Source organism: Anomaloglossus baeobatrachus, chromosome 3, assembly GCF_048569485.1.
Source record: "Anomaloglossus baeobatrachus isolate aAnoBae1 chromosome 3, aAnoBae1.hap1, whole genome shotgun sequence".
In the NCBI taxonomy this organism is placed as follows: Eukaryota; Metazoa; Chordata; class Amphibia; order Anura; family Aromobatidae; genus Anomaloglossus; species Anomaloglossus baeobatrachus.
In genome coordinates this window covers 62,115,389-62,139,396 of record NC_134355.1, presented here as the reverse complement: position 1 = coordinate 62,139,396, position 24,008 = coordinate 62,115,389, and the positions used below count along the sequence as shown (strand labels likewise).

The following is a 24,008-nucleotide window of genomic DNA, read 5'->3' as shown; positions in this document are numbered from 1 at the left end:
TGTAGTTCGCCGGGGACTTCGGCGCCGGCCGCGCTTTTACGGCGGCCACGCTTATACTCGAGTCCCCGGCTTTCTTGCGGCCTAGTTTCCTTTTCTCCCGCCCCCAGCCCTGACAGGCAGGTGAAGGGCGGGACGCTGCACGGAACGAGCAGCACTGAGGGCTGGAGTATGCTTTGCATACTCCACCCCCCTCACTGTGCACAGTTTGAGCACCAGTTCCCGCACTTTCTCGGCCACGCCCACGGCTCCCTCCTCTCGTCAGGACGTCGCAGCCATTCCTGTCAGCTCCTCCGACGCTGCAGAGAGGGACAAACCCTGGGAGACCCAGACACGGTCTCTGGTGGCCTCACAACCGCTTTAGGCGGATGGTAAGCAGCACCTGTGGTGCTAGCCCCATGGTGCTGTAGTGTATTGATACATTATTTGTTTATAGTATATACTTTACACTGTATGAGCACAGTTCATTCTGGCTATATACCCTATTGTGTTGCTCAGGGAAAACAATAGCATGGCGCCCACAAAAGGCAGGGGTGCCAAAACACAGGCTTATTATGCTGCCTGCGCCGCTTGTTCGACCCAGCTGCCGGCGGGTTCCATTGACCCTCATTGTGTGCAATGTTCGGCCCCTGGGGCACTTTCTCAGCCAGAGCCTCTGCTAAGAGGAGCCCAGGGGGAGCCACCTGTTGACACTGTCCAGGTGACGGGGACGGAGTTTGCAAAACTCTCTGAGACTATGGCTAAGATACTAGAAGCCTTGCAGTCCAGGCCGGTATCTCAGCAAAGGGACTCTGTTGAATCATTGTTCCCTGGCCCCCCTCAGTTGGACCAACAATGTCCTCCAGGGGTATCTCATACATCCCAGGCTGAGGGTTCTGACTTAGACCCCAGCCCCAGACCGACTAAGCGGGCTCGCTTAGAATTTCCCTCGACATCATATTGTTCAGGGTCTCAGCGGGGGGAATCTCTGGTTGATGAAGCGGAGACAGTTGATCAGGATTCTGATCCTGAGGGCGCTCTCAATCTTAATACTCCAGACGGGGACGCCATAGTGAACGACCTTATTGCGTCCATCAATCAAATGCTGGATATTTCTCCCTCAGCTCCTCCGGCGGAGGAGTCAGCTTCTCAGCAGGAGAAATTCCGTTTCAGGTTCCCCAAGCGTACACCGAGTATGTTTCTAGACCACTCTGATTTCAGAGAGGCAGTCCAGAATCACCATGCTTGTCCAGATAAGCGGTTTTCTAAGCGCCTTAAGGATACACGTTATCCTTTCTTCAGCGCTCTATTGGGAGACCCAGACGATTGGGGTATAGCTACTGCCCTCTGGAGGCCACACAAAGCACTACATTAAAAGTGCAAGGCCCCTCCCCCTCTGGCTATACCCCCCCGTGGTATCACGGGATCTCCAGTTTTAGCTTTGTGTGCGAAGGAGGTCAGACATTCCATGCATAGCTCCACAGATTTTAGTCAGCAGTAGCTGCTGACGGTTTCGGATGGAAGAAAAGAGGACACATATAGTGTCCCCAGCATGCTCCCTTCTCACCCCTGGATGGTGTTGTAAGGTTGAGGTACCTATTGCTGGTACAGGGCTGGAGCCTGACATGCTGTTTTCCTTCCACATCCCCTGGTAGGGCTCTGTGGAAGTGGGATCCTGCCGGCCTCTCAGCTCTGATGCCGGGCTCCATCCACAGACCCATTAGAACCTGATGGATTCGGAGCAGGAGTACGATCAGGGACAGGGCCCTGCATCATACAGGTACTCTGTGTCCCCGGCAGGCACAGACACACTCCGGGCTGGCTGGGTGTTGTAGTGCGCCGGGGACCGCAATGTTGGAGTTAGTGTCCCTACAGATTACTGGGGGATGTTTTGTGTATGGGAACGCAGCGCCGACCCCCTCTGGACCGGGCGGCGCTGCTGTGACTTGTGGTGCGCCGGGGATCCGCCGTCCGCGCTTTTACGGCGGCGGCGGTTATAACTTTAGTCCCCGGCTTTTTGGGCCTAGGACGCCGGCAGCTCCGTTTCGTTCCCGCCCCCACCCTGTCATTCAGGGTAGGGGAGAGACGCTGTTCGCAAGCAGCGACGAGGGCTGGAGCCTGATTTACATGCTCCAGCCCTCACACTATGCACAGAGGGAAGCAGGCTTCCCGCTCTTGGCCAGGAACGCCCAGGGCCCGCCCCCCTTCCTCTCTAGAGACGCCGGCAGCCATTACATGCATGCCTGGCTGGAGGAAGGACGCAAGGCTCTGGGAGACCTGGACTAGGGGCTATCTGGCGACCACACACCCGCTTTTTAAGCGGGCGGTAAGCGATTTTTCTGTGCTGGTCCCTCTAGTGCCTCACTGTGTGTCAGTGTACTGGGTACATATATATAGATATTGTATTTCTTGCACTGTGAGGTGCGCTTCTGGCTGCATATCCCAGATCGCTCTGTGGAAGCAGCAACATGTCATCCTCAAAACGCAAGGCGGCCAAGGCAAAAAGGGCTGTGTATACTGCGTGTGCTGCATGTGGGGCTAATCTACCAGCAGGCTCTGATGACCCCCATTGTGTGCAATGCTCCGACCCGGTGCTGCTTCGCCAGCCGGAGTCAGGAGAGGTAGCGACCCAGGCTGAGACGCTTGTAAGTTCTGCCCCGGTGACAGGGACGGACTTTGCAGTTTTTGCAGATAATATGTCTGTATCTATGGCAAAAATCCTTGAGACCTTGCAATCTATGCATGGGGCTCAGTCTCTGGGCACGGCGAGGCCTCTGTCCTCAGGTCCCCCTTACTTGGAATGTATCCAGCCCACAGGGGGGTCCCCGGCTTCACAGGCCGAGGATTATGACTCAGATGATGGCCCCAGCCACCCTAAGCGAGCTCGCTGGGAAAGACCCTCGACGTCTTCACACTGCTCAGGGTCTCAGCGCAATCAGTCTCCCTGTGATGTGTCTGATGAGAGTGATCAGGAATCCACTCCTGGAACCCCTCTCAACCTGGATACCCCGGATGGGGATGCCATGGTAGACGACCTTATCTCAGCCATCAATAGGCTGTTGGATATTTCTCCCCCAGCCCCTTCAGCAGAAGAGGCGGCTGCGGAGCAGGAAAAGTTTCGTTTCCTTTATCCCAAGCGTAAATTGAGTGCTTTGTTAGATCACTCTGACTTCAGAGAATCAATCCAGAAGCACGACGCTCACCCGGAAAGGCGTTTCTCTAAACGATCTAAAGATACGCGTTTCCCTTTCCCCCCTGAGGTGGTCAAGCGCTGGACACAGTGTCCAAAGGTGGACCCCCCGATTTCCAAACTTGCAGCTAGATCCATAGTTGCAGTGGAGGATGGCGCTTCACTTAAAGATGCCAATGACAGACAGATGGACCTTTGGTTAAAATCTGTCTATGAAGCTATAGGCGCGTCGTTTGCTCCGGCATTCGCAGCCGTCTGGGCTCTCCAGGCTATTTCAGCTGGCTTAGCAAAGGTGGATGCTATCATGCATCCAGCAGTGCCGCAAGTGGCGCACCTTACCACGCAGATGTCGGCGTTTGCGTCTTACGCTATCAATGCGGTCCTAGAATCTACCAGTCGCACCTCAATGGCGTCCGCCAATTCGGTAGTTTTGCGCAGAGCCTTGTGGTTAAAGGACTGGAAAGCGGATGCTGGTTCCAAAAAATGTTTAACCAGTTTGCCTTTGTCTAGAGAGAGACTGTTTGGCGAGCCATTGGCTGACATCATTAAGCAGTCCAAGGGTAAAGACTCCTCTTTACCACAACCCAGAACACCCAAACCTCAGCAGAAAAAGTGGCAGCAGAGGTTTCAGTCCTTTCGAGGTTCGGGCAAGACACCATTTACCTCGTCCAAAGGGACTCAGAGGACGCAAAGAAACTCAGATTCGTGGCGGACTCACACACGCCCCAAGAAAGCAAATGGAGGTACCGCTTCCAAAGCGGCTACCTCATGACTTCCAGCCCCCCCCCTCCGCATCGCCGGTCGGGGGCAGGCTCTCCCGCTTTTCCGGCATTTGGATGTCACAGGTCAAAGACCGGTGGGTGACGGACATTTTGTCTCGCGGGTACAGAATCGAGTTCAATTCTCGTCCTCCAGCTCGGTTCTTCAGAACCTCCCCACGGCCAGACCGAGCAGATGCTCTGCTGCAGGCGGTGGATTCCCTAAAAGCGGAAGGAGTGGTTATCCCAGTCCCTCCTCAGGAACAAGGGCAAGGGTTTTACTCCAATCTCTTTGTGGTTCCAAAAAAGGACGGCTCGTTCCGTCCTGTTCTGGACCTAAAACGGCTCAACAAGCATGTGCACGCCAGGAGGTTCCGGATGGAAACCCTCCGCTCTGTCATTGCCTCAATGTCCAGAGGAGACTTCCTTGCCTCAATAGACATCAGAGATGCTTATCTCCACGTGCCAATTGCTACAGAACATCAACGTTTTCTACGTTTTGTGATAGGAGACGACCATTTTCAGTTCGTAGCTCTTCCATTTGGTCTGGCGACAGCCCCACGGGTCTTCACCAAGGTCATGGCGGCGGTGGTAGCAGTCTTGCACTCTCAGGGACACTCGGTGATCCCTTACCTAGACGATTTATTGGTCAAAGCTCCCTCTCAGGAGGCATGCCAACTCAGCCTGAATGCTACGCTGGAGACTCTACAGTCTTTCGGATGGATCATCAACTTTCCAAAGTCGATCCTATCACCGACTCAGTCACTAACGTATCTTGGCATGGAGTTTCATACTCTAGCAGCGATAGTGAAGCTTCCGCTGGACAAGCAGCGGTCACTACAGACAGGGGTGCAATCTCTCCTGCAGGGCCAGTTGCATCCCTTGCGGCGCCTCATGCATTTCCTAGGGAAGATGGTGGCAGCCATGGAAGCAGTTCCCTTTGCGCAGTTTCATCTGCGCCCACTTCAATGGGACATTCTCCGCCAATGGGACGGGAAGTCAACGTCCCTGGACAGGAAAGTCTCGCTTTCCCAGACGGCCAAAGACTCTCTACAATGGTGGCTCCTTCCCACATCATTGTCTCAGGGAAGATCCTTCCTGCCCCCATCCTGGGCAGTAGTCACGACAGATGCGAGTCTGTCAGGGTGGGGAGCAGTATTTCTCCACCACAGGGCTCAGGGGACGTGGACTCCGCAGGAGTCCACCCTTCAGATCAATGTTCTGGAGATCAGAGCAGTGTATCTTGCTCTACTGGCCTTCCAACAGTGGCTGGAAGGAAAGCAGATCCGAATCCAATCGGACAACTCCACAGCGGTGGCATACATCAACCACCAAGGAGGGACGCGCAGTCGGCAAGCCTTCCAAGAAGTCCGGCGCATTCTAATGTGGGTGGAGGACAGAGCATCCACCATATCCGCGGTTCACATCCCAGGCGTAGAAAACTGGGAAGCAGACTTCCTCAGTCGCCAGGGCATGGACGCAGGGGAATGGTCCCTTCACCCGGACGTGTTTCAGGAAATCTGTCGCCGCTGGGGAGTGCCGGACGTCGACCTAATGGCGTCCCGGCACAACAACAAGGTCCCGGCATTCATGGCGAGGTCGCGCGATCAAAGAGCTCTGGCGGCAGACGCCTTGGTTCAAGATTGGTCGCAGTTTCAGCTCCCATACGTGTTTCCACCTCTGGCGCTCTTGCCCAGAGTGCTACGCAAGATCAGATCCGAGTGCAGCCGCGTCATACTCGTCGCTCCAGACTGGCCGAGGAGGTCGTGGTATCCGGATCTGTGGCATCTCACGATCGGTCGACCGTGGTCACTGCCAGACCGACCAGACTTACTGTCCCAAGGGCCGTTTTTCCATCAGAATTCTGCGGCCCTGAACCTGACTGTGTGGCCATTGAGTCCTGGATCCTAGCGTCTGCTGGATTATCTCAGGGAGTCATTGCCACAATGAGACAAGCTAGAAAGTCGAATTCGGCTAAGATCTACCACAGAACGTGGAAGATTTTCTTGTCCTGGTGCTCTGCTCAGGGAGTGTCTCCCTGGCCATTTGCATTGCCCAAGTTTCTTTCCTTCCTGCAATCGGGGTTAGAAAAGGGCTTGTCGCTCAGCTCCCTTAAAGGGCAAGTTTCGGCACTATCCGTGTTTTTTCAGAAGCGTCTAGCACGTCTTCCTAAGGTGCGCACGTTCCTGCAGGGGGTCTGTCATATTGTGCCCCCGTACAAGCGGCCGTTAGATCCATGGGATCTGAACAGGGTACTAGTTGCTCTCCAGAAGCCGCCCTTCGAGCCTCTGAAGGAAGTTTCCTTTTCTCGGCTGTCGCAGAAAGTGGCGTTTCTTGTTGCAATCACATCGCTTCGGCGAGTGTCTGAGCTGGCAGCTCTGTCATCCAAGGCTCCCTTCCTGGTGTTCCACCAGGACAAGGTTGTGCTGCGCCCCATTCCGGAGTTTCTCCCTAAGGTCGTATCCTCTTTTCATCTTAATCAGGATATTTCCTTGCCTTCTTTTTGCCCTCATCCGGTTCACCGGTATGAAAAGGCCTTACGTTTGCTAGATCTGGTGAGAGCACTCAGAATCTACATTTCCCGCACGGCGCCCATACGCCGTGCCGATGCACTTTTCGTCCTTGTCGCTGGTCCGCGCAAGGGGTTGCAGGCTTCTAAAGCCACCCTGGCTCGATGGATCAAAGAACCAATTCTAGAGGCCTACCGTTCTGCGGGGCTTCCGGTTCCTTCAGGGCTAAAAGCCCACTCAACCAGAGCCGTGGGTGCGTCCTGGGCATTACGTCACCAGGCTTCGGCTCAACAGGTGTGCCAGGCAGCTACCTGGTCCAGTCTGCACACTTTCACCAAGCATTATCAGGTGCATACCTATGCTTCGGCGGATGCCAGCTTAGGTAGAAGAGTCCTGCAGGCGGCAGTGACACCCCCGTAGGGGAGGGCTGTTTTGCAGCTCTAACATGAGGTATTTATTTACCCACCCAGGGACAGCTTTTGGACGTCCCAATCGTCTGGGTCTCCCAATAGAGCGCTGAAGAAGAAGGGAATTTTGTTACTTACCGTAAATTCCTTTTCTTCTAGCTCTTATTGGGAGACCCAGCACCCGCCCTGTTGTCCTTCGGGATTTCTTGGTTGTTTGCGGGTACACATGTTGTTCATGTTGAACGGTTTTTCAGTTCTCCGACGTTATTCGGAGTTAATTTGTTTAAACCAGTTATTGGCTTCCTCCTTCTTGCTTTGGCACTAAAACTGGAGATCCCGTGATACCACGGGGGGGTATAGCCAGAGGGGGAGGGGCCTTGCACTTTTAATGTAGTGCTTTGTGTGGCCTCCAGAGGGCAGTAGCTATACCCCAATCGTCTGGGTCTCCCAATAAGAGCTAGAAGAAAAGGAATTTACGGTAAGTAACAAAATTCCCTTCTTCTTTGTCGCTCCTAATTGGGAGACCCAGACAATTGGGTGTATAGCTACTGCCTCCGGAGGCCACACAAAGTACTACACTTAAAAGTGTAAGGCCCCTCCCCTTTTGGCTATACACCCCCCCGTGGGATCACGGGCTCCTCAGTTTTATGCTTTGTGCGAAGGAGGCCAGACATCCACGCATAGCTCCACTGTTTAGTCAGCAGCAGCTGCTGACTATGTCGGATGGAAGAAAAGAGGGCCCATACTAGGGCCCCCAGCATGCTCCCTTCTCACCCCACTTTCTGTCGGCGGTGTTTGTTAAGGTTGAGGTACCCATTGCGGGTACGGAGGCTGGAGCCCACATGCTGATTCCTTCCCCATCCCCATTAGGGCTCTGGGTGAAGTGGGACTTTACCGGTCTCCGGGCACTGAGGCCGTGCTCCATCCACAGCCCCTGGAGGATCTGCTGGATACGGAGCGGAGTTTTCTCAGGGACAGGACCCTGCTTCATTAAGGTACTCCGTGTCCCCGTGCTTATCGCACGCACACTGCAGCATTGCTGGGTGTGTTAGTGCGCCGGGGTAAACAGCGCTGCTGCGCTGGTGCCGTTACTCACTACAGCTCTGCTGAGTGAGGTGACTTTGTATGATCGGCCGATCCGGCCGCTGGGGTCAGTGTTTACTGGTCGCGGCTGGGATTTGTGGTGCGCCGGGGACTTCCGCGCTGGCCGTGCATATATGACGGCCGCGCTAGATTACTACAGTCCCCGGCTTTTGCGGCCTAGTTCGTATCGTTCCCGCCCCCGGACCTGCCAGTCAGGAGGAGGGCGGGACGCTGTACAGTCCAGCAGCGTTAAGAGCTGGAGTCTGTTTTACATACTCCAGCCCTCACACTAGGCACAGGGGGACGCAGTTTCCCGCTCTTTTGTTTGGGACGCCCACGGTCCGCCCCTCTTCACAGGACGCCGGCAGCCATTCCTGCCTGCACGCTGAACTGCGGAGGGGAGGCTGGGAGACCCAGACAAGGGATTCTACGACCTCACACCCGCTTCCAGCGGGCGGTAAGCAGCCCTCAAGGGCTCTCCCCCACTTGTGCCATAGTGTACTTTGTATTTTGTGCTGGCATTACTTTGCACTGTACAGTCGCTGGTGGTTTTCTGCTATATACCCTCCTTAGAGTTCTCAAGGAGATAACAGCATGTCGTCCGCAAAAAGCAAAAGTGCCAAGGCACGGACTTTATATGCTGCTTGTACCGCATGTGGGGCTAATCTACCGGCAGGTTCCACTGACCCCCATTGTGTGCAGTGCTCGGCCCCTGTGGCAATTGCTCAGCCGGGGCCGCTGCTAGAGGTGACCCAGGGAGAACCACCTGTAAATGCTGTCCAGGTGACAGGGACGGAGTTTGCAGCTTTTGCTGACAGATTGTCTATGACTATGTCTAAAATTCTGGAAACATTGCAGTCTAGACCAGTAACTCAGACCATGGGCTCTGTTGAGCCATTGCCCCCTGGTCCCCCTCAGCTGGACCACTTCCTAGCTCCGGGGGTGTCACATGCACCCCAGGGTGACGGCTCTGACTCGGACGACAGTCCCAGACAACCTAAGCGGGCTCGCTATGAGCGACCCTCAACTTCATCACACTGGTCAGGGTCCCAGCGGGACGACTCTCTGTGTGATGAGGCGGATGTAACTGATCAGGAGTCTGATGCTGGGGCCGCTCTCAATCTAGATACCCCGGATGGTGACGCCATAGTGAATGATCTTATAGCGTCCATCAATAGGATGTTAGATATTTCTCCACCAGCTCCTCTTGCGGAGGAGGCAGCTTCACAGCAGGAGAAATTCCATTTCAGGTATCCCAAGCGTAAATTAAGCACGTTTCTGGACCACTCTGACTTTAGAGACGCAATCCAGAAACACCACGCTTATCCAGATAAGCGTTTTTCCAAACGGCTTAAAGATACACGCTATCCTTTTCCCCCTGACGTGGTCAAGGGCTGGACACAGTGTCCCAAGGTGGACCCTCCAATCTCCAGGCTTGCAGCCAGATCTCTAGTTGCAGTGGAAGATGGGGCGACACTTAAAGATGCCACTGACAGACAGATGGAGCTCTGGTTAAAATCCATCTATGAAGCTATTGGAGCGTCGTTGGCGCCAGCATTCGCAGCCGTATGGGCACTCCAAGCTATTTCAGCTGGGCTTACACAGGTCGACACGGTCACACGTACATCTGCTCCGCAGGTGGCACCCTTGACCTCTCAAATGTCCGCATTCGCGTCTTACGCAATTAATGCTGTCCTAGACTCTACGAGCCGTACGGCGGTGGCGTCAGCCAACTCTGTGGTTTTACGCAGAGCCCTGTGGTTGAGAGAATGGAAGGCAGATTCTTCTTCCAAGAAGTGCTTAACCAGTTTGCCTTTTTCTCGTGACCGATTGTTTGGTGAGCGTTTGGATGAAATCATTAAACACTCCAAGGGTAAGGATTCATCCTTACCTCAGCCCAGACAAAACAAACCTCAACAGAGGAGGGGACAGTCTGGTTTTCGGTCCTTTCGAGGCTCAGGCAGGTCCCAATTCTACTCTTCCAAAAGGACTCAAAAGGATCAGAGGGGCTCAGATTCTTGGCGGACTCAATCACGCCCAAAAAAGCCAGCCGGAAGAACCGTTACCAAGACGGCTTCCTCATGACTCTCAGCCTCCTCTCTCCGCATCCTCGGTCGGTGGCAGGCTCTCCCGCTTTGGCGACATTTGGTTGTCACAGGTCAAAGACCGTTGGGTGAGAGACATTCTGTCTCACGGGTACAGGATAGAGTTCTGCTCTCGTCCTCCAACTCGCTTCTTCAGAACTTCCCCACCGCCCGACCGAACCGATGCTCTGCTGCAAGCGGTGTCCGCTCTAAAGGCGGAAGGAGTGGTGACTTCTGTTCCTCTTCAGGAACAAGGTCACGGTTTTTACTCCAATTTGTTTGTGGTGCCAAAGAAAGACGGGTCGTTCCGTCCCGTCCTGGATCTCAAGCTGCTCAACAAACACGTAAAAACCAGGAGGTTCCGGATGGAATCTCTCCGCTCCGTTATCGCCTCAATGTCTCAAGGAGATTTCCTAGCATCAATAGACATCAAGGATGCTTATCTCCACGTGCCAATTGCGCCAGAGCATCAGCGTTTTCTACGCTTCGTTATAGGAAGCGAACACCTGCAGTTCGTAGCTCTACCTTTCGGGCTGGCGACAGCCCCTCGGGTCTTCACCAAGGTCATGGCAGCAGTAGTAGCAGTCCTGCACTCGCAAGGTCACTCCGTGATCCCGTATTTGGACGATCTACTTATCAAGGCACCCTCTCAAGAGGCATGCCAACACAGCCTGAACGTGGCACTGAAGACTCTCCAAACTTTTCAAAGTCAAATCTAACCCCGACCCAATCACTAACATATCTTGGCATGGAGTTTCATACTCTCTCAGCGATAGTGAAACTTCCACTGGACAAACAGTGCTCGCTACAGATAGGGGTGCAATCTCTCCTTCAGGGCCAGTCGCACCCCTTGAGACGCCTCATGCACTTCCTAGGGAAGATGGTAGCAGCAATGGAAGCAGTTCCTTTTGCGCAGTTTCATCTGCGTCCACTACAATGGGACATTCTCCGCCAATGGGACGGGAAGTCGACGTCCCTCGACAGGGAGGTCTCCCTCTCTCAGGCAGCCAAGGAATCTCTCCGGTGGTGGCTTCTTCCCACCTCATTGTCAAAAGGAAAGTCGTTCCTACCCCCATCCTGGGCGGTGGTCACGACAGATGCGAGTCTATCAGGGTGGGGAGCAGTGTTTCTCCACCACAGGGCTCAGGGTACGTGGACTCGGAAAGAGTCCACCCTTCAGATCAATGTTCTGGAGATCAGAGCAGTCTATCTTTCCCTACAAGCCTTCCAACAGTGGCTGGAAGGCAAGCAGATCCGAATTCAGTCGGACAACTCCACAGCGGTGGCATACATCAACCACCAAGGGGGAACACGCAGTCGGCAAGCCTTCCAGGAAGTCCGGCGGATTCTGACATGGGTGGAAGACACGGCATCCACCATATCCGCCGTTCACATCCCAGGCGTAGAAAACTGGGAAGCAGACTTTCTCAGTCGCCAAGGCATGGACGCAGGGGAATGGTCCCTTCACCCGGACGTGTTTCAGGAGATCTGTCGCCGCTGGGGGATGCCGGACGTCGACCTGATGGCGTCACGGCACAACAACAAGGTCCCGGTTTTCATGGCACGGTCTCGCGATCACCGAGCTCTGGCGGCAGACGCCTTAGTTCAAGATTGGTCGCAGTTCCGGCTACCGTATGTGTTCCCACCTCTGGCATTGTTGCCCAGAGTGCTCCGCAAAATCAGGTCCGACTGACGCCGCGCCATTCTCGTCGCTCCAGACTGGCCAAGGAGGTCGTGGTACCCGGATCTGTGGCACCTCACGGTAGGCCATCCGTGGGCACTATCAGACCGTCCAGACTTGCTGTCTCAAGGGCCGTTTTTCCATCTGAATTCTGCGGCCCTGAACCTGACTGTGTGGCCATTGAGTCCTGGATCCTAGCGGCCTCAGGTTTATCTCATGAGGTGGTTGCCACCATGAGACAGGCTAGGAAGCCATCCTCCGCCAAGATCTACCACAGGACGTGGAGGATATTCCTATCTTGGTGCTCTGCTCAGGGAGTTTCTCCCTGGCCTTTTGCATTGCCTACTTTTCTTTCCTTCCTGCAGTCTGGGTTGGAAAAAGGTTTGTCGCTTGGCTCCCTTAAGGGTCAAGTCTCCGCGCTATCCGTATTTTTTCAGAAACGCCTGGCGCGACTTCCTCAGGTACGCACGTTCCTGCAGGGGGTTTGTCATATCGTCCCCCCTTACAAGCGGCCATTGGAGCCCTGGGACCTGAACAAGGTTCTAATTGCTCTCCAAAAGCCGCCTTTCGAGCCTATGAAGGAGGTTTCCCTTTCTCGTCTTTCACAGAAAGTGGCCTTTCTAGTGGCGGTCACGTCTCTTCGGAGAGTGTCCGAGCTGGCGGCGTTATCATGCAGATCTCCATTCCTGGTGTTTCACCAGGACAAGGTAGTTCTGCGTCCAATTCCAGAATTTCTTCCCAAGGTGGTATCTTCCTTTCATCTCAATCAAGATATCACTTTACCGTCTTTGTGTCCGCATCCAGTTCACCAATTCGAAAAAGGTTTGCATTTATTGGATCTGGTGAGAGCACTCAGGATCTACATTTCCCGCACGGCGCCTCTGCGCCGCTCGGATGCACTCTTTGTCCTTGTCGCTGGTCAGCGTAAAGGGTCGCAAGCTTCCAAATCCACCCTTGCGCGTTGGATCAAGGAACCAATTCTTCACACCTACCGTTCTGCTGGGCTTCCGATTCCATCAGGACTGAAAGCCCATTCTACCAGAGCCGTGGGTGCGTCCTGGGCATTACGGCACCAGGCTACGGCTCAGCAGGTGTGCCAGGCCGCTACCTGGTCGAATCTGCACACTTTTACCAAGCATTATCAGGTGCATACCTACGCTTCGGCGGATGCCGGCCTAGGTAGACAAGTCCTTCAGGCGGCGGTGGCTCACCTGTAGGAAAGGGCTGTTTGACGGCCCTATCACGAGGTATTCTTTTACCCACCCAGGGACTGCTTTTGGACGTCCCAATTGTCTGGGTCTCCCAATTAGGAGCGACAAAGAAGAAGGGAATTTTGTTTACTTACCGTAAATTCCTTTTCTTCTAGCTCCAATTGGGAGACCCAGCACCCGCCCTGTTTTCTTAGGAAATTTGTTTTTTTCGGGTGCACATGTTGTTCATGTTGAACAGTTCAGTTCTCCGAGGTTGTTTCTCGGGTTGAATTTGTATTTAAAACAGTTATTGGCTTTCCTCCTTCTTGCTTTTGCACTAAAACTGAGGAGCCCGTGATCCCACGGGGGGGTGTATAGCCAGAAGGGGAGGGGCCTTACACTTTTAAGTGTAGTACTTTGTGTGGCCTCCGGAGGCAGTAGCTATACACCCAATTGTCTGGGTCTCCCAATTGGAGCTAGAAGAAAAGGAATTTACGGTAAGTAAACAAAATTCCCTTCTTTCCCCCTGACGTGGTTAAAGGTTGGACTCAGTGTCCCAAAGTGGATCCTGCAATCTCCAGACTGGCGGCTAGATCCATACTTGCAGTGGAAGATGGGGCCTCGCTCAAAGATGCCATTGACAGGCAGATGGAGCTCTGGTTGAAATCCATCTATGAAGCTATCGGAGCTTCTTTTGCCCCAGCATTCGCAGCCGTATGGGCGCTACAAGCTATCTCAGCAGGTCAAGCGCAAATTGAAGCAGCCACATGCACGTCCGCGCCACAAGTGGCATCCATTACCACTCAGACCTCGGCATTTGCGTCTTACGCTATTAATGCTGTCCTGGACTCTGCGAGCCGTACGGCGGTTGCAGCCGCCAATTCGGTGGTACTCCGCAGGGCCTTGTGGCTACTTGAATGGAAGGCAGATTCTGCTTCCAAAAAGCGCTTAACCAGTTTGCCAATTTCTGGCGACAGGCTGTTTGGCGAGCGTTTGGATGAAATCATCAAACAATCCAAGGGAAAGGATACATCCTTACCCCAGCCCAAACAGAACATACCCCAACAGAGGAGAGGGCAGTCGAGGTTTCGGTCCTTTCGGGGCGCGGGCAGGTCCCAATTCTCCTCGTCCAAAAGGCCTCAGAAAGAACAAAGGAACTCTGATGCATGGCGGTCTAAGTCACGTCCTAAAAAGACCACCGGAGGCGCCGCTAACAAAGCGGCTTCCTCATGACTTTCGACCTCCTCTATCCGCATCCTCGGTCGGTGGCAGGCTCTCCCGCTTTTGCGACACCTGGCTGCCACAAATAAAAGACCGCTGGGTGAGAGACATTCTGTCTCACGGTTACAAGATAGAGTTCACCTCTCGTCCCCCGACTCGATTCTTCAGGTCATCCCCGCCTCCCGAGCGAGCCGAGGCTCTTCTGCAGGCGCTGCGCACTCTGAAGGCAGAAGGAGTGGTGGTCCCTTTTCCTCTTCAGCAACAGAGCCTCGGTTTTTACTCCAACTTGTTTGTGGTCCCAAAGAAGGACGGGTCTTTCCGTCCTGTCCTGGACCTGAAACTGCTCAACAAACACGTAAAAACCAGGCGGTTCCGGATGGAATCCCTCCGCTCCGTCATCGCCTCAATGTCCCAAGGAGATTTCCTTGCATCGATCGATATCAAAGATGCTTATCTCCACGTACCGATTGCTCCAGAGCACCAGCGCTTCTTGCGCTTCGCCATAGGAAACGAACACCTGCAATTCGTGGCACTGCCGTTCGGCCTGGCAACAGCCCCACGGGTTTTTACCAAGGTTATGGCTACTGTAGTAGCGCTCCTACACTCGCAGGGTCACTCGGTGATCCCGTACTTGGACGATCTGCTGATCAAGGCACCCTCTCAAGAGGCATGCCAACGCAGCCTCGACGCTACCCTGGAGACTCTCCAGGGTTTCGGGTGGATCATCAATTTTCCAAAGTCAAATCTGACACCGGCCCAATCGCTGACATATCTTGGCATGGAGTTTCATACCCTCTCAGCGATAGTGAAGCTTCCGCTGATCAAGCAGCAGTCACTACAGAAAGGGGTACAATCTCTCCTTCAAGGCCAGTCACACCCCTTGAGGCGCCTCATGCACTTCCTGGGGAAGATGGTGGCAGCAATGGAGGCAGTCCCTTTCGCGCAGTTTCACCTGCGTCCCCTTCAATGGGACATCCTACGCAAATGGGACAGGAAGCCGACGTCCCTCGACAGGACCGTCTCCCTCTCTCAGGCAACCAAAGCTTCCCTTCGGTGGTGGCTTCTTCCCACTTCATTATCGAAGGGGAAATCCTTCCTACCCCCATCCTGGGAAGTAGTCACGACGGACGCAAGTCTGTCAGGGTGGGGAGCGGTTTTTCTCCACCACAGGGCTCAGGGTACGTGGACCCAGCAAGAGTCCTCGCTTCAGATCAATGTTCTGGAAATACGGGCAGTGTATCTTGCCCTGAAAGCGTTCCAGCAGTGGCTGGAAGGCAAGCAGATCCGAATTCAGTCGGACAATTCCACAGCGGTGGCATACATCAACCACCAAGGCGGCACACGCAGTCGGCAAGCCTTCCAGGAAGTCTGGCGGATTTTGATGTGGGTGGAAGCCACAGCCTCCACCATGTCCGCAGTTCACATCCCAGGCGTGGAAAACTGGGAAGCAGATTATCTCAGTCGCCAGGGCATGGACGCAGGGGAATGGTCCCTTCACCCGGACGTGTTTCAGGAGATCTGTTGCCGCTGGGGGGTGCCGGACGTCGACCTCATGGCGTCCCGGCACAACAACAAGGTACCAATGTTCATGGCACGGTCTCAAGATCCCAGAGCTCTGGCGGCAGACGCCTTAGTTCAGGATTGGTCGCAGTTTCAGCTCCCTTATGTGTTTCCTCCGCTGGCACTGTTGACCAGAGTGTTACGCAAGATCAGGGCCGACTGCCGCCGCGCCATCCTCGTCGCTCCAGACTGGCCGAGGAGGTCGTGGTACCCGGATCTGTGGCATCTCACGGTCGGCCAACCGTGGGCACTACCAGACCGAACAGACTTGCTATCTCAAGGGCCGTTTTTCCATCTGAATTCTGCGGCCCTCAACCTGACGGTGTGGCCATTGAGTCCTGGATCCTAGCGTCTTCAGGGTTATCTCAAGACGTCATTGCCACTATGAGACAGGCTAGGAAACCAACGTCCGCCAAGATCTATCACAGGACGTGGAAAATTTTTCTGTCGTGGTGCTCTGCTCAGGGTTTTTCTCCCTGGCCATTTGCATTACCTACTTTTCTGTCCTTCCTTCAATCTGGACTGGAAAAGGGTTTGTCGCTCGGCTCCCTTAAGGGACAAGTCTCAGCGCTCTCTGTGTTTTTCCAGAAGCGCCTAGCCAGGCTTCCACAGGTACGCACGTTCCTGCAGGGGGTTTGTCACATCGTTCCACCTTACAAGCGGCCTTTAGAACCCTGGGATCTAAACAGGGTGCTGATGGTTCTTCAGAAACCACCATTCGAGCCAATGAGAGATATTTCCCTCTCACGACTTTCGCAGAAAGTGGTTTTTCTAGTAGCAGTCACTTCTCTTCGGAGAGTGTCTGAGCTAGCAGCGTTGTCGTGCAAAGCCCCTTTCCTGGTGTTTCACCAGGACAAGGTGGTTCTACGTCCGGTTCCGGAATTTCTCCCTAAGGTGGTATCCCCCTTTCATCTCAATCAGGATATTTCCTTACCTTCTTTTTATCCTCATCCAGTTCACCAATGTGAAAAGGATTTGCACTTGTTAGATCTGGTGAGAGCACTCAGACTCTACATTTCTTGTACGGCGCCCCTGCGCCGCTCGGATGCACTCTTTGTCCTTGTCGCTGGCCAGCGTAAAGGGTCACAGGCTTCCAAATCAACCCTGGCTCGGTGGATCAAGGAGCCAATTATCGAAGCTTACCGTTCGGCTGGGCTTCCGGTTCCCTCAGGGCTGAAGGCCCATTCTACCAGAGCCGTGGGCGCGTCCTGGGCTTTGAGGCACCAGGCTACGGCTCAGCAGGTGTGTCAGGCGGCTACCTGGTCGAGCCTGCACACTTTCACGAAGCACTATCAGGTGCATACCTATGCTTCGGCGGATGCCAGCCTAGGTAGACGAGTCCTTCAGGCGGCGGTTGCCCACCTGTAGGAAGAGGCCGTTTTACGGCTCTCTTACGAGGTATTATTTTACCCACCCAGGGACTGCTTTTGGACGTCCCAATTGTCTGGGTCTCCCAATAGAGCGACAAAGAAGAAGGGAATTTTGTTTACTTACCGTAAATTCCTTTTCTTCTAGCTCTAATTGGGAGACCCAGCACCCGCCCCTGTTTTTTTGTGTACACATGTTGTTCATGTTGAATGGTTTCAGTTCTCCGATATTCCTTCGGATTGAAGTTACTTTAAACCAGTTTATAATTCTTTTTCCTCCTTCTTGCTTTTGCACCAAAACTGAGGAGCCCGTGGGAGCACGGGGGGTGTATAGGCAGAAGGGGAGGGGCTTAACACTTTTGAGTGTAATACTTTGTGCGGCTTCCGGAGGCATAGCCTATACACCCAATTGTCTGGGTCTCCCAATTAGAGCTAGAAGAAAAGGAATTTACGGTAAGTAAACAAAATTCCCTTCGTCTCTCGGCTCTCTTAAGGGACAAGTCTCGGCGCTCTCTGTGTTTTTTCAGAAGCGTCTAGCCAGGCTTCCACAGGTACGCACGTTCCTGCAGGGGGTTTGCCACATAGTCCCCCCCTTACAAGCGAAAAAAAGATAACCAGCACGATCTGAAATTGGCATGCATCATATAAAAAGTGAAAATTCACAAATTTATTCCAACTGTACTATAATAAAAAAATGAGATTTTTAGCAAATAATTGATCAATTTTTTGAGCCACCCCTGCCAACGTCACGGCAAATCTCAATAGGGGGGTCCTACTCTACATTCTGTATTTCATGTGCCATGCGGCCTCCTAGATAAAGTTAAAAGCAGAACCATAATGGAGCACACATACCTGCAACCAGTATATAGCCGCTTCTATGTTGCAAAAAAGGCACCTGTGGATAGAGACCAGCCCAGGTCCCAGCATGTGGAGAAAGCCCCACACATACCAGGACTATATCACAACTGATCCTCCCAGTGCCAAACAGCAACCATTGATAAAGGCGGACCAGATCCAAGAATGGTGCTTAATTAGCATTGCCTGTGGAAAGGGGTGAGGTAGCTGAGTCTGAACAGCCACCAACAGGAGGAATATATTGCAAACCAAAATCAGGCGTGCATGGTATGGTGTTGGTCAGACACCAGATTTGTAGCATAACTACGGTCAAAACAGAGAAAAAAAGATAACCAGCACGATCTGAAATTGGCATGCATCATATAAAAAGTGAAAATTCAGAAATTTATTCCAACTGTACTATAATAAAAAAATGAGATTTTTAGCAAATAATTGATCAATTTTTTGAGCCACCCCTGCCAACGTCACGGCAAATCTCAATAGGGGGGTCCTACTCTACATTCTGTATTTCATGTGCCATGCGGCCTCCTAGATAAAGTTAAAAGCAGAACCATAATGGAGCACACATACCTGCAACCAGTATATAGCCGCTTCTATGTTGCAAAAAAGGCACCTGTGGATAGAGACCAGCCCAGGTCCCAGCATGTGGAGAAAGCCCCACACATACCAGGACTATATCACAACTGATCCTCCCAGTGCCAAACAGCAACCATTGATAAAGGCGGACCAGATCCAAGAATGGTGCTTAATTAGCATTGCCTGTGGAAAGGGGTGAGGTAGCTGAGTCTGAACAGCCACCAACAGGAGGAATATATTGCAAACCAAAATCAGGCGTGCATGGTATGGTGTTGGTCAGACACCAGATTTGAGGCACCCTTACAAGCGTCCGCTAGAACCCTGGGATCTGAACAGGGTGCTAACGGCTCTTCAGAAACCACCTTTCGAGCCAATGAGAGATATTTCTCTTTCACGCCTTTCGCAGAAGGTGGTCTTCCTAGTGGCAGTCACATCACTTCGGAGAGTGTCTGAGCTAGCTGCTCTGTCATGCAAAGCCCCCTTCCTGGTGTTTCACCAGGATAAGGTGGTTCTGCGTCCGGTTCCGGAATTTCTCCCTAAGGTGGTATCCCCTTTTCATCTCAATCAGGATATCTCCTTACCTTCTTTTTGTGCTCATCCAGTTCACCAATGTGAAAAGGATTTGCACTTGTTAGATCTTGTGAGAGCACTCAGGCTCTACATTTCTCGTACGGCGCCCCTGCGCCGCTCGGATGCGCTCTTTGTCCTTGTCGCTGGCCAGCGTAAAGGGTCGCAGGCTTCCAAGTCAACCTTGGCTCGGTGGATCAAGGAACCAATTCTTGAAGCCTACCGTTCTTCTGGGCTTCCGGTTCCTTCGGGGCTGAAAGCCCATTCTACCAGAGCCGTGGGTGCGTCCTGGGCATTGCGGCACCAGGCTACGGCTCAGCAGGTGTGTCAGGCAGCTACCTGGTCGAGTCTGCACACTTTCACGAAACACTATCAGGTGCATACCTACGCTTCGGCAGATGCCAGCCTAGGTAGGCGAGTCCTTCAGGCGGCGGTTGCCCACCTGTAGGAAGGGGCCGTTTTACGGCTCTATTACCGAGGTATTCTTTACCCACCCAGGGACTGCTTTTGGACGTCCCAATTGTCTGGGTCTCCCAATGGAGCGACAAAGAAGAAGGGAATTTTGTTTACTTACCGTAAATTCCTTTTCTTCTAGCTCCTATTGGGAGACCCAGCACCCGCCCCTGTTCCCTTCGGGCTGTTGTTCTTTTGTGTACACATGTTGTTCATGTTGAATTGTTCTGGGTTCATGGTTTTCAGTTCTCCGAACATCCTTCGGATTGAATTTACCTTAGACCAATTTATAAGTTTCCTCCTTCCTGCTTTTGCACCAAAACTGATGGGCCCGTGATGCACGGGGGGGGGGGGGGTGTATAGGCAGAGGGGAGGGGTTTACACTTTTTAAAGTGTAATACTTTGTGTGGCCTCCGGAGGCAGAAGCTATACACCCAATTGTCTGGGTCTCCCAATAGGAGCTAGAAGAAAAGGAATTTACGGTAAGTAAACAAAATTCCCTTCTTTTTGAATTTACCAAATGGCTGCAATGCACAAAAGTTAACAATTTAAAGGGGTCTGAATACTTTCCGTACACACTGTATATCTACCCTTCCCCCTCCTTCTTTTCACAGTGGTCACTCCTGCCTATTTCATAAGAATTAATATTCACATTTGGGTTAGTTCCCATCCCTAATGGCCGCTCGTCTCCTTACCTGAATTACCAGCCACATGTACTGTATGCAAAGATGGGTAGCCGTGGCCAAAAATTTCATAGGATGTCACATAAGGGATCTGAGAATGGGGCTCTTCTCTGGCCACAATATTATTGTAGGGGAAGGAGATTAATTCACATTTCCAAAAAGCTGCAGTGCACTTATTTGACGGGTTTGTCCTGCTCCTCTTACTGCATTAAGAGAAACGTGTGACCGGGGATATCACTTCTACTGATACCGGCAGGGACGTGAGCCTGATCGATCCAGAAGTGAGCCGAGCAGTACAAACACTTAAAAATTAGATGCCTCTATTGTAATAGATCCATACACATCAGAGTCTGCTGAGGATATGCAGCATTGTGGTGCTATAATACTGTGGAAGAGGCTGTATGAGATCCCCACACCATGCAGAGAAGATCCTCAGCAGAAATGGACGGCACTGATGACTTTTAACCCCTTTACGACCACGGGCAGTAACACTACGTCATAACGGTCATGGTGTTAATCTCCCACGGCTGCTACCTCCTGTGCTCACATGACTAAGGTGCTGTAAAAAAAAAAAAAAATACAACCAAGTACTGGCTGTTACAAGAGATGATCATTTCTCCCGGTCTGAGCGGTGCTGCTCTGATTGGGAGAAATGAATGAGCGATCAGACAGCTGATCGTTATAGCCCCTTAGGGGGATTAGTGACAATAAAAAAAAAAAAAGTTTTGAAAATTTGGAATAATTAAAAAAAAAAAAAAAACACAAAAAAAAACACAAAACCCTAAAAGTTCAAATCAACCCCCCATTTGCCCCATTGAAAAATAAAGGGTTAAAAAATACACATATTTGGTATCGGCGTGGTCAGAAACGCCCAACCTATCAAAATATAAAAATCAATTAATCTGATTGGTACACTGCGTAGCGGCAAAAAAATTCCAAATGCCAAAATTACGTGTTTTGGTCGCCACAAATTTGGCGCAAAATGCAATAACAAGTGATCAAAATGTAGCATCTGCGCAAATATGTTACCATTAAAAAGTCAGCTCGAGACGCAAAAAATAAGCTGTCACTGAGCCATAGATCCCGAAAAATGAGAACTCTACAGGTAGCGGAAAATGGCGCAAAATGTACACCATTTTTTTCCGGACAAACTTCTGTTTTTTTTTTTTTTTTTTTTTTTTTTTTATATCCCTTAGATAACAGTAAACCTATACATGTTTGTCTACGAACTTTCACCGACCTGAGGCATCACACCAAGCCAATAGCTTTACCATATAGTGAACAACGTGAATAAAATCTCAGAAACAATAATGCATTCTCACCTTTTTTTTTTTTTTTTTTTTTGCAATTTTTCTGCATTCGGAATTTCTTTGCCGTTTTCCAGTACACTATATGGCAAAAATCATGGTTTGATTTAAAAGTACAGCTCGTTCCGCAAAAAAACAAGCCTTCACATGACCGTGTTGACTGAAAAATAAAAAAGTTACGGCTCTCAGAAGAAGAATGGCGAAAAAACAAAACCGGAAAGCGCAACATCGGCCGGTCGTGAAGGGGTTAAATAAATACGCAGCTTGTCAAATTATGCTGTAAAAGTTTCATCACAGATTTTTTATTGCAAAGAATTAAAATGTTAAGGCTGCTTTACACACAACGATATCGCTAGCGATGTGACACGCCAGATCGCAGATAAGATTTGCCGAGATCGCACATAGGTCGTTTTTGCAGCGCCGGTCACATGTGCGATCTCGGCAAATCGTATCTGCGATCTGGCGTGTCACATCGCTAGCGATATCGTTGTGTGTAAAGCAGCCTTTAACTTGCAACTTGTCTGCAACAAAATCCACACACCAGGCTGCAGATGTTACTGCTGCAGAAACGCGTTAGCATCGCCTGTACGTAGAACGTACTGTAGTCACACAAAACTGAGGACTTGGTTAATGGTGTGCGCTGGAGTAAGAAGCGCCAAATCCATGAAGATGCGGGCGCCATCGCCAGACATGATCTGTGGTTAGCGGCTGGAGACACTTCTGTCCTGATTAACATCACCTATGTTATTTGGTGGGGGGGGAGGGTAAGAAAACAGTCATCATAAGCATATTACCGTACTCCTGTGTAAGGCCTAGTAGATTTATTTTTATGACCTTTACTTTTCTTGGCATAAATGTATAATTGATTTTTAAACTTGTTATAAAATGTACTTTTTGGCTTTTAAATGTGATTCTTATTTTTGACCTTGCAGTATAAAGGAGCACACGTTAAACCAGGTTTTGCGGAACATTTTTACAGCAACCCCACCAGATATAAAGGCAGGGAAAATATGTTGGTGAGTATCTGCCGGTGTATGTACACAAATAGTACTTTGGGTGATCGGTCAGTGATGGATATAAATATATTCTTTTGTCTTCCTCGATTAGTATTACGACACAATTGAAGATGCGTTGGGTGGTGTCCAGGAAGCTCACTTTGATGGGCTCATCTTTGTCCATTCTGGCATCTACACGGATGAATGGATCTACATAGAGTCTCCGATTACGATGATCGGTGCAGGTAACGTGTCATCAGCCTAAAGCGTTACACTAGGAATATTCAAGTCATCACTATCTATATGGACCCTGCAGAGTCTTACAGAGGCAAACTGTGTGGCACCTGGCTAAGGTTTAGAAGGAATCTTGCCGAGAATCAATTCTTCTATCTGTGTAATATGCCAATATGCACTAGACTATCGCGCAAATTTTTTTTTTTTTTTTTTTTTTTAAACCCACTAATTGCATTAAAATGTAAAAAAAAAAACCTTAAAGGGAAACCTGTCAGGTGCAATATGCACCCAGAGCCATGAGCAGTTCTGGGTGTATATTGCTAATCCCTGCCTAACTGTCCCTGTATACACTAGTATAGATAAAGAGATCTTTAGATAGTGTTTCGAAAGATCCTTTATGATATGCTAATGAGCACAGGGACTACTGGCAAAGGTGTTAGTTCCTGCTCTCACTCCGCCCTCTTAGCATGTTAGCACGCCCACAGGAGTGTACTAACTTACTATTCAATGCTGAGTGTCATTGGCGGTGAGGCACGTACCAGTGCCCATTGTCACTGCCTCAGACACTGGGCTTAGGCTCAGTGCGCATGATCAGGAGTCCTGGCACTTCCAGTTATGCGCACTATGAAGCTGGGTTTATGCGTGCCGGCTTCAGAGAGGTCTAGTGCGAATGACCGGAGGTGCCGGGACTTCTGATCATGTGCACTGAGCCTAAACCCGAGTGGCGGCGACAACAGACCCAGGTATGCGCGTCAGCACCGATGACACTGGGCTTTGAATAGCATGTTAGCATGATGCTAACATGCTAAGAGGGCGGACTAGTCGGAGGAACTTACAACCTTGACACTAGTCCCCTCGCTCATTAGCATATCATAAAAGATCTTTAGACATACTTAGGCTATGTGCGCACGTTGCGTAAATACATGCAGTTACGCTGCGCTTTGTAGCGCAGCGTAACTGCATGCGTCCTGCGTCCCCTGCACAGTCTATGTAGCGCTGCGTTCTAAGAAGTGACATGTCACTTCTTCCGTGCGCTTTGCCGGCAGCTCCTGCTCGGTCTATGGCAGGAGGTGCAGGCAGAGCGCATGGAATCTGCTTTTTTTTTTTTCACTACGGGCATTTCTGCAGCGATTTGAAGCGCACGTGTGCTCTTCAGATCGCTGCATAAATGTCTGCAGTGAATGTACGCAACGTGCGCACATAGCCTTATTCTAAAGATCTCTTTATCTATACTAGTGTATACAGGGACAGTTAGGCAGGGATTAGCAATATACACCCAGAACTGCTCGTGGTTCTCACTGCATATTGCAC

General features: G+C 51.5%; 1 protein-coding gene across 2 annotated transcripts in view; it reads left to right on the top strand.

Moving 5' to 3' along the window:
- FBXO11 (F-box protein 11) overlaps positions 1–24,008 on the top strand; it is a 233,140-nt gene that overhangs the window by 114,568 nt on the left and 94,564 nt on the right. For both annotated transcript variants that reach the window (XR_012751579.1, XM_075339211.1), the window contains exons 6-7: positions 22,401–22,484; positions 22,576–22,708. Coding sequence is in view for 1 of the 2 variants with exons in the window: in XM_075339211.1 (XP_075195326.1) it covers positions 22,401–22,484; positions 22,576–22,708 (217 nt within the window). In the remaining variant the exon portion in view is untranslated. The remainder of the gene's footprint in view (positions 1–22,400; positions 22,485–22,575; positions 22,709–24,008) is intronic.